The sequence below is a fragment of the Seriola aureovittata genome, chromosome 19 (genome assembly GCF_021018895.1).
Source record: "Seriola aureovittata isolate HTS-2021-v1 ecotype China chromosome 19, ASM2101889v1, whole genome shotgun sequence".
Classification (NCBI taxonomy): domain Eukaryota; kingdom Metazoa; phylum Chordata; class Actinopteri; order Carangiformes; family Carangidae; genus Seriola; species Seriola aureovittata.
In genome coordinates this window covers 2,954,387-2,965,715 of record NC_079382.1, presented here as the reverse complement: position 1 = coordinate 2,965,715, position 11,329 = coordinate 2,954,387, and the positions used below count along the sequence as shown (strand labels likewise).

The window sequence follows — 11,329 nt, the reverse complement described above, 5'->3', positions numbered from 1 at the left end:
CACTGAAATATAGTTAAATACAGAATTGCGAAGGCAGATCACTCATGTAAAAGTCGCAGAAAATATAAAATGTGTGGCTCATTAAAATCAGATATTTGGCTTCAAAGCCGCTGTTCTTGTAATGTTTTTCTTAAGTCCCTTAAGGCAGAGGTAGAGTTCGGCTTCTGATTGGTGGGAAGGAGGGTTGGGTGTGAAGGGAGGAGGAGGAGGAGGAGGAGGAGGGGTAGTGAAGGGAGGAGGAGGAACAGGCTGAAGGGGGTTCCCTCCGTTGCGCCCGGCCGCAGTGCAGTGCGTAAAGGGCGCAGAGCGGCGCAGCAGAGAGAGCGAGAGAGAGAGAGAGAAAGAGAGCGATAGAGAGAGAGAGAGAGAGAGGGACTCTCCACGGCCCGGATTAGTGCTGTTTCCTCTGCGTCTGAACAGACCTGCTCTCTCAATGACGCTTGGTTCTTCTTCGTGATTTCTTCGCCATGAGCTGCCTGGATGTGATGTACCAAGTGTTTGGTCCTCAGCCTTATTTCAGCTCCTACAGCCCCTATCACCACCAGGTATGGGTCATATATGCTTCATAAACACTACTTATCTCCACACCAAAGACTTTATTATCAGATTCAATGTACAGGAAACTTTAACGTTTAGGTTTTAAAGTCCTCAGAACCCGTCAAAACTTCAATCCATGTAAATTCAGGAGATTACGCAGCTATTATCCAAACAACCAGCAGCTAATGATATTGTATTTTAATTATTTAACTCCTACAGCCCTTAACACCACTTTGTATCCTCTTTATATCTAAACATGTGTTAAACAGCCAGTTGTTCAACACTTAAAACCCTATAAAACGCAAAGCATGGACCGTGTGAACGCGCCACTCGCAGGGAGGTTGTTGGTAGATAGGTTGGTGCGTAAAAGCTTAAAGCGAATGTTCAACTTTCTTTTGGGTCTTCGGTTCGCTTAGTTTGCATTTGTATGGATATTAATATAATTCCTCCATGTTAAATAAGAGTGTTGTTGTTGAACAGTTTGTCTGTCCCGTCCCTTTAGGCTAATTTTAGAAAAGTAAATGAATATTAGAAACTCTTTTGAGCTGAATTCAAGTCGAAATTGATGGATTTCATGTGTCATATACAATCACACCCACAGCCTGTTTAGTTTTAAGAGTTTATAGAGTTTGTTTAAAGCTGATTTGTATTCTGGATATTTATAGAGTCTCCTGGTTTATTTTAATATCTAGCACAACCGCAACAAGTATTAATTCGCTTAAAGATTTATTCCCTTCTCTAATTTTACAATGTTGAACTAAGCATCTAGTTTAAGATTTGAAAATTTAAATGTATCTCACACTGTTTGGCATGTTATTATTTTTATTTTTATTTTTTTACATTCATTGTCGCATTAGTGGCCAAATATTAAAGAACCATAGACCTTTTAATTCCACTTTTTACTGTCACATTAGTGCGTGTTAGAGGACTGCATGCCTGTGAGCGTCAGTAGCTGGACTGCAGCAGGTTTTTGGGAGGCCTTTGCGACCTGTTAAAGGGCTTTTTTTCACTCTCTTAAAACCTCTCAGTCAACATTCAGGCATATTTCACATAGTGCCAAAACTCACTTTGTCACCTGAACAGCCCGAGGATCAGCAGTCAGCTCATGCTATCCACCACATTAGATAATAAACATTTCAATTGTTTTGTTTATTTAATCAATTATTTTATATAGTTTGTTATATATAGTTTATTACATGCATTTGTCTTGTTTTGATATAATATAATATGATCTTAAATCTTCAATGATTTATATCATATCAGTAATTTAAGCAGTGAAACAGTTTGCACCAGTCACTATACTGCTGCACACAATGACTGAAAAACCTACAAAGTTACAAGGTTTGAACGTGACCACAGTGTTTTACATGTTAATATATCTGTGTAGTGACATAGTGATTAATAGTTCATCATTAAGTCAAATCCATCAAATTAGTTTTATTGTGAGCAAAGCATTATTTTTGTTATTGTCCAATAAAAAGCACACCTTTGGGTTGATGTTTAAGTATTAAACTCATTGTGCCATATGCTTTTATATTATTTGTCAGTCTCCCACGAGAGTGTTCAGAAAAGTAAATTCTATAGATTCATTTTTATGAGGTTTCGATGTCACAGTCTCTGCAAACACCTAAAATCAATGCAGCTATGAAAAAATGAATGTGACAAATACAGTCACTTCTCTTAACCTATGCACATCTGTATATCCTCCCCAGAAACTGGCCTTGTATTCCAAAATGCAAGATCCCCAGGACAGCGGCAGCCGGCTCGGCCCCCTGGGGCCCCCGGCGATCAAAGAGGAGGACAAGGAGCTGCCGCCGGGAGCCGAGTACCTGAGCTCCCGCTGCGTCCTCTTCACTTACTTCCAGGGCGACATCAGCGCCGTGGTAGACGAGCACTTCAGCCGAGCGCTCAGCCAGACGACTGCATACCCTGCCTCAAGCAGCCACAAGGCCGTAAGAGGTGTGTGTGTCTTTGTCTGTGTGTGTGTGTGTTTGTTGTCTCTAATTGCATGTCCGTCAGTGTGGAAATGCCTCTACACAGCATTGTGACCATTGTAAGATATTAACTTCCTCCTTTAAGGTTTTAATTTTTTATTCTATTGTTCCTGTGCTTTGTTTCTTTTTTTCTGACTGACAGACTGAGGCTGTTTGTAGCAAACATCATTTCCCAGGATCCACTAGCTTTATCTTGGTTTCTCATAAGATTTCTGCCTGGTGACACTTGATTAAATATTCTCATGCAAAGATAAAAAATATAAAAAGGAAGACTACTTACAGTGCAACAACCAGCGAAGGCTGTATTTATTCATTTCAGTCAAAAGTAACACAGTTTCACTTTTCAGACTGAGGCTGATGTTTCCAGTTCTGTGCTGCTATTCAGTGTCTTCATACCAGTGAAGATCAACCTCTGAAACAGGATTTAGATTTAATTTGGCAATACCAAAACTCTGAAACCAGAAAACCTCTGAATACTGTGGGGAAAAAAAGGTGGACATCCAACCAAAATGTGTCAGAAGGAAAAGATGAGGTTGAGTTTTTCCCATAGACGACATTTGTAATAACTATCAATTCTACAAATAGGTGAACAATAACAATAAAGTAAAAATATAATCCTAATCCTTAGATTAGTTTGATTATTTTGGCAGAAATGAATAATATGTATCATCTGATATATCTTTTTGGTCTTGTATCTTGTCATTCTGTTCCTGCTGGAGAATAGTGTTTTATGACCCTCAGCCTTTCTTCCTTTTTGTAAGCACTGTTGTATTTTATATGTTACCAGCCATGTAACAGAAAAGGGAGAGGAGGTGTATCTTGTTTGACACTCAGTTGGCAGTTTCACTGCTGGCCTTGTTTTTTTTTTTTTTTTATTGCAATATAAAGTAGAAAAAAAAAGTGAGTGAGTTGGTTTAAATAACATTTTTATGTAAAATGTGCAAACGTCCAAGAAATGCTGCTCCCCTCTCTGATCAGTCAATGTGCAACGGGCACCCCCGAGAAAACGACAGAAACTGGAGATAAAACGGCAGGTAGTCACGCTAGCTTCCAGAGACAATACATTGCTGCCACAAGAGGGCAGTAAAGTACAACATGGAGGCAAACAGGCAATATCAGATCGTTTACGGGACAAAAACGGGACAGCACAGTGGAAGTGATGTCTCTCCTTACATCTGTTGTAAGGAGAGACATCACTCAGACTTCTGTATCATTCTAACTGATTTCTATTTTCAGTTTTAACTGGTCGAGCCCTGCTCACCTTGCTTGTCTCTACGACACGCCGCTGCTATTATTATTTTCCACAAATTAAAAAATTTTATTATTTGAAGTGACTTAAATTATTTAAAAATAGGAATCATTCATCTTGGAGAGGCGTGACATATTTTTGGATTGCTGCATATTTTTTTTTAGCAACTGTTCTTGGAATAATTTAAACTCATAGCACAGTTAAAATGATTTCCTATGACTTATATTTTTTCACATTCCTTTTAGTGATACTGTGTCTCGCGTTGTGTTCAAGTGACTCTCAACTAAGGGTTAGTTTTATTATTCAATAATCAGATAATCAGCTAATTGTTTTGTCCATAAAATGTCAGGAAATTGTAATCTCAAAAATTGTCATCTGAATTTTCCAGATCTCCAAGGTGACGTCTTCAAACTGTTTGTTTTTTGACCCACAGTCAAAAACTGCAAATATCTGGAACTTTTGCTGTTTGTTTCAAACGATGAATTGATTATTAGAATTTTTGCAGATTAGTTCTGTAAAATTAGAGATGAATAAAACATTTAAACAGTTTTAAAATGAGGGATCAGGTAGTAAGTAGGTGGACATTGTTATTAGAATTTCTTGTTAATTCCTGTCAAACTGCTTTTTCCCCCAAAGTCAAGGATGAACTTCAAACTCAGGCTTTTAACTTGAATGTGCTGCAATTAGTCACTTTAGGTTTTCATGGAAAGTAAACGATCTTACTGTGTAAAGTGAAGGTGTGGATTTCTGTGTCCTCAGACGGATCATTCCCGATGAGCCAGCGAAGTTTCCCTCCTTCCTTCTGGAACAGCTCCTACCAGCCGTCGGTCTCCTCCACACTGGGCAGCGCTCTGTCGGCTTCCCACACAGAGCTCTCCTTCCCCGGGGACCCGTACTCCTCCGCCTCCCTGCATAGCCACCTACACCAGCCCAGCCCGGACACCTGGCACCCGTCCCACCACCACCACCACCATCACCACCACCCTTACTCGCTAGGGGGCGCTATAGGCACCCAGAGCTCGGCATACTCACGCCCGGGGGTTCACGAGATGTACGGCACGGCGTTCGACCCGCGCTACGGCTCGCTGCTGGTGCCGTCAGTGAGGCCTCACCACCGGCTGACGTCCGGCAGCTCGGTACCGGGGCCCAGCACCTCACCCTGTGAGCTCAGGGGGAAGGGGGAGTCAGGGACGGGGGCGAGCTGGAGTGGGGCCTTCACTGGAGCCGGAGCAGAAATTGGACTCAACATGGACACAGGTATTGTCAATTTTTCAGATCAAGTCAATTTTATTTATAAAAACTAAAATCACAAATTTGAGGAAGGAAGAGGAAGGGGTTTGGTCTAAACGAACAGTTAGTTGACAGCTTACAGGACTGTTGGATAGCAACATAGCACCTGAGAGGCTGTTGTAGGGTTGCAAAGTAAATTTGGTGAATTTTTTTTTACCTGGTCAAATGAATCCAAAAATGATTCAAATCCCTTTTTGCCTGAAGCGCTCACAGCTCAGCTCAGCGTGGACCGGATGTTCTGACCTTTTTACAAGGGGTCGCAAGTTGGTGTTGCTCGGCTTTAAACGGGGTCACGAAATGACAGGATTAGAAACTCTGATCTAGGAGAGAAGAGTTGAAAGATTCTGAAATAAACCCGTCTTAGTTGTGAATCCAGCACTGAGCAGGTGTAGCTGTTCCGATGCCTTGCAACCATTCCCAGTGTACCCTGGACGTTTGGAGCCTCCAGTAGATTTACTCTTGGTGAGAGCTGCTCCACTCAAACCCAGGTAGCACTATGGTAACTCAAGGTGTTAATCCACATAAAGTATCTGATATGTGTCAGTTTCTTTTGCCTTAGAGAGTATTGGAAAGTCTAGAACAGCAGCAGACATACTGTAGTATAAGTTTCCGTCGACGTTTGATCATGTGTTTCTCACAGCGACTGGGTGATGCCGGTTACTGATATTATAAGATAGAGAACAGGCATATCTATGGAGTGTCAGTGACTGGAGAGATTTAGATTTAATTTAAATTGTGATCAAGCAGGATGAAAGAATGGAAATCTGTGATTATGGGATTGACGGGTTGAACTTACAACAGGGATGCGTTAATTGATTTTAAAAGGCTAGAATTGTTCAATTGTTTTTAACAGATTTTCTCTGTTCCACATTGACACACACTGGAACTTTCTCACTTGTTTGGGCTGACTTTGAACTTGGCAACCCTCCTGTCAAAAAGCACAATCATTCAGAGAACTGATCAAATAAAATGAGCTGTTGTAGTATTTGGCTGGAATTTAAAAAAAAAAAAAAAAAAAAAAAGTTCTTTGTCTGCGACTCACAGAATCAGATTAAAGGAAAATCACCATTATTCATTTAGTGTGGCCACGTGAGAAAGTAACAGCTTCAGTGTGAGAAGCACAATTGAATAAAAGCTCTACTTCTCTGCCTCAGATCAACTTACCACAAGTGGTTTGAAGCAACAAACTGACTGTCAATCAGCACCTTAACACCAGCTGTCAACTTCCTTTTCTCTTGCGGTCCTGCTTTCATCCCCTCTCCGCCTCGGGCAATTCCTCCTGCTTTTATCAACAAGACATTTGTGCTTCTTATTCTAATCTCTCTATTCTTGCCTCTTCCTCCACTGCCTTCTCTTTCCTTTTCCTCCTTTCTTTCCTACTCTCAGGTCTACAGGCACAGGATAAGAGCAAGGATTTGTATTGGTTTTAGAGACTCCTCATACCACACACACACACACACACACACAAATACACACACACTCACACACACGCACACAGCCCTTCTCTCTCCTACTTTAGCTGTAGCCTCTTCCTATCCTCCACCCCTGCTCTACTCTGTTGCTGTGCTGCTGTTATGGGATGACTGACAGAGAAACCTGACGGCAGTTTTGTGCTGTAACGGCTTCTGGTCTACTTGCAGCTCTGTGTTACGGTGGACTGTGCAGCAGCAGCAGCAGCAGCGGCAGCAGCAGCAGCAGCGCAGCCCTGCTGAGCTGAACGCTGGCAGTGCGGATACAAAAGCGATTGCGTGGAAACAAAAAAAAACAAAAAAAGAAAATTGGACTCGCAGAGAGGAGCGAGAGAATCTGATCTGATCTTGACGGATGTGGACAAAGACTCAGAGACTCTTTGTGCTTCTGTAACAGGCAGGGACAACATTCCTAAACTGGAAAAAGTCTGGGGACAGACGGACAGAGACACATGTTGTGTTGTCAAACTCCAAAGACGAGCGCTTGAAGGACTTGGCAGGACTTGCCTCACTGGGACAACTGGGCTGCAGACACTGGGAGTGTGTTATGGCTGGAGGAAAGGCCATGTTGGTGTTGAGGAGGCTGCACAGCGAGAATCTGGCAGACGGAGGAGTCCAAACACTTCACATACACACGGTTTACATGGATCCCTTGGTCGTTATGTTATGGCACAGTAAACGTTTAACAGTTTTGCATGGGTTTTCAAGTGACATCAAAATATATTCAAGTCATGATTTCACAGGTTTTTCAAGCAACCAGCTACAAACTACTTTTGTGTCCCAATTCCATACGATGTACAAACTCTAAGCAGGTTAATAAACTCTGTACGCTGAATCCTCTTGATTTATGACTGTGCAGTTGCCCCACAATGCAGTGCACAAGTGAAGCGGGGGAGCTGCTGACAGCTGCAAAAATTTTTTAAATAGACTGGAGACACAGCTCCAGGAAGGTCTTTAAAAGAAGTGTTTGCAGTTTGACCAACATCCATCGAGGTGCGTACTGTACTGCTTCCATTCCTGTCAGTACAGAACGTTCTTAACATTAAGTTTCGTTCACATTGTACTATTGCAATTTCTACATACAGTGGTGCCCTACCCTATTAATATGTAGTATGGAATTGGGACACAGTTGTCTCATTAAGATGTTACACTGACAAAACGGTTTGGTGATTTTTGCGAGTCAAATAATGTCTTGACCACTATGTTAAAATGTATTATTTTCTATTTATATTTCATGTTGGAGGTCCGGACTGTGAGAGGAAATAGACACTTAAATTTAGTGCTGGGTAGAAAGTTGACAGACAATCATTTTGATAATCAGTTCATTTTTTAAGTCGTTTATCAGACACTAAAAATTTGCTGCTTGAAGCTTCTCAAACATGATTGATTTTTCTCCCTCTGTTTTATATGATTCAATACTTTTGGGACTGTTGGTCATACAAAACAATGTCACCGTTGGCTCATCTGACATTTTCCCCTATTTTATTTTATTTTTTAAAGTTTATACACAGAATTCAACTGAAAAATAATAGATTGATTAATAGATACGGAAAATTGTTAGTTGCAGCCCTAATTTAAAGCTACAGTATGTGACTTTTTTGTTTTTTAACCCCCGACCTTTTGAACAGCAGCGGTGCAGGGATTGAGCCTCGGCCTCCTATCCAATCACAGAGAGCCATGGTCAGAGCTGGGAGCTCACGGTTGTCAATCAATAACTGAACTGCTTCTGGTCTACGAGGCTTCAAGCTAGCATTAGCTGCTGGAAGGCGTTGCTGTGGCTGAGTCACAGGTTAGCAAGCTCCTGATTCCTGCACTAGCTGAGACCACGAGGATGTAGGTGAAGGGCTGGGGGCGGAGCTACGACAGCTACAACCTGCAGAACTTGCAGGTTGTACGTAACGTTTTACCTTTACATCTTTTACATCTTTTGACCTGTAAATCAGAAACGAAACATCCTCACTGTGCAATGTTGACACCTGTTCTATCATATTCCTCGGTCATTATATTACACAAAGATAACGGATGTCACAGTTATGAGAACAGCCAACTGTGTCCCAAATATATATATATATATATATATATATATATATATATATGTATATATAAAGAAATAGCCTCAATAACCTCAGGTGTTTTTTTGTTTTTTTTGATTGGGAAATGCACATTTGACAAAAACACTGCTGAAAAAACAAACCAATTCCTTCGTTGAATATCATCAACTTTTAGGTCAGTGTAAAACTGTTTAATGGGCCAAACTGGGTGAACAGAGCCTTTAACCTGCCGCTGATACAATGAGGATGAATATGTTGATGAGAGGACGCCCACCTCAGCAGCAACATGATGCTAACTGGAGCAACCAGCGCCACCACATCTCTACGCTTAACGCTGCCGAGAGGACCGGACTGTGCTAACCCGCTCTGTCCTGGACAATTTATGGTGAAAGCAGATATTAAAAAAAAAAACAAAAAAAAAAAAAACACACATCTCCATGGCTGTGTCAACAAGAGAAATATAAACCTCACACCAATGGCTGCTGAGAGAGAGAGAGAGAGAGAGAGAGAGAGAGAGAGAGAGAGGAGGGGTCCTTCTGATGAATGAGGAGAACGACGGCTATTTGAAGCCACTTGACTCTTTCTCGCCTGCTCCCCTGCAGCTGTCAACGACAACTGCTCTTCAACTCTACACACACACACACACACACACACACACACACACACACACACACACACACACACACACACACACACACACAGCCCCCCTGTGCAGTGTTCAAGCCAGGCCTATGAACTTAATAAAGGGAGCATTTAGTGCGAGGTGGATCCTGCTCCACTGGGACAACTGGTGTGATATAAGTCAAGGGAGCAGAGAGCAGTGGAGACACACACAAACACACACATATACATACACACACACACCTGTCAAATAGTAGTTTGTTAGTGTGTATGTACGCACAGGATACATCAATATTTCTATACTTACAAGGACCAAATCAACACAGAAAGATGAAGAAAATTCAGCCGGTGGCTACTCATTTTTTGGGATTTGATAATAATTGGGATTAGTTCTAGATTAGTATTAGTCATTAAGATTAGTCTTAAATGATAATGCTGGCATTATCTTTTATTTATCAACAAATCCTCTGAAAAGACCAAAACCAATGAATTTTCCTGCTGGCAGATATTTTCTTTCGTCCCTCTGCCTTTGACTAAAAGATGTGCTCGCATTTGTGGATCAGTAGGAGCCGTTTCATTCATGCTTTTTAATCACTGGCACATTCGTTCGCTGTTAGGCAACCGGCTGAGTAGGAACAAACATTTTCATACACGTACAGTTCGATTATAAAGTGATCATTGTTCAATTATTGACAGGCCCGTAACACCTTCGTGCCAACACTTTTTAACCCAAACTTCCTCCTTATGTAATGATCAATTCCTTCATGTAAATTGTCTTTGACCGAAATAAGTAACGTGTCTTTAATATTTTCTGGATGATTTAGAGTTCATTGCATAGAGACAAACAATGTGAGCACAAACAATATTTAGTTACTTGATTAATTTCACAAGTTTTTGGTGTTTTTTATTAAATAGTAATGATAATAATAATAATAATAATAATAATAATAATAATGATTACGTAAAGAAGTTCAATAATAAAGGAATCATTCGATATAGCCAACAAAGGTCCTTTTAAGTATCGTGAAACAATCATTTGAGAGTGTGTGTGTTTGTGTGTGACAGATGCTGCAGCCGTTCATGTGAAACTATTTCGTCATCTCTTCATTTCTTCCAGGTACACAGGCCTTCTGTAAATCAGCAGTCCCAGCATGCAGCGGTGTTCTATGTGAATATATTAATATATTGCCTAAAGTATTGTTTCTGTTGATTCACTCCAGTGTAAAGTCTTTGTATGTATTTGCTGTATGCCTGTAACTATAAAGTAACAGCACTGTCGTGCTCAAAGGTGAACCTGGTCAATTTTTTTGGAAGCAAGGGCTGAAAAAAAATCTTTATCTATGAAATGCAATAAAAACAGTTAAAGTATAGTTTTACTACTCAGTTAGGTTTTGCTACGCTCCCATTATACCCTCAATTTTACTTGTTTGTCCCTACTCTTGGATATGACCCATAGGAGCCTGGTGATAGGCTGGTGTACGGGACCTTTGCCACGATGGTAACAATAATAAAACACAGTTTAGGTTGCAGAACAGTCGTGGTATGGTTAGTTTTAGGCAGTAAAACTGTTTGGTTAGGTTCAGAAAAGTATCATAGATAAAACACATCCTTAAGATTAGAGGACCTTCGTCGTCGTGGTTAAGGTTGAGTTTGTGAACTGGCCATGAAGAAAAGAAACAACGTTGACATTCAGTTTCAAACAGGAAATGAACAGTGGCTTCCTGTGTCAAAGTCCCTTGTTTTGTCTATCCATCCAGCCACCCTGACCCCCTAATACAGACTCTGTTGCTCTCTACACTACGCCACCTGACTTCCTCATACGTCTACGACCACTTACACCTAACAATAAAATCTAAGTGGGTCATAACAAGCTGCTGGTGCAGGAGGACAGTCTCTATCTGTAGCTTATTTGCAGGCCCCATCGCCGCGTAGGTTTTTATCAGGTATATTGTATGTATTGGTAAACTAAAAAAATAACATATCATGATCATATCGTAAGCTCAACAATGTTATTCATTTGGAGTTGTGTTTCCAGCCACCTGATGAATAGAAGTCCAATATTCATTCAGTTTTAGCTCCGTCTTTGATCTCCACCAAAAATATCTGGCTATTTAGCTG

The 11,329-nt window shown here is 40.9% G+C and overlaps 1 protein-coding gene across 1 annotated transcript; it reads left to right on the top strand.

The window, feature by feature from the left end:
• The first annotated feature begins 322 nt into the window (after window positions 1–322).
• vgll2a (vestigial-like family member 2a) lies at window positions 323–10,581 on the top strand. The gene is made up of 4 exons (XM_056404660.1): window positions 323–545; window positions 2,250–2,496; window positions 4,540–5,037; window positions 6,457–10,581. The coding sequence occupies exons 1-4, from the start codon at window positions 468–470 to the stop codon at window positions 6,498–6,500; spliced, it is 867 nt and encodes a 288-aa protein (XP_056260635.1). The 5' UTR covers window positions 323–467; the 3' UTR covers window positions 6,501–10,581.
• Window positions 10,582–11,329: the final 748 nt, after the last annotated feature.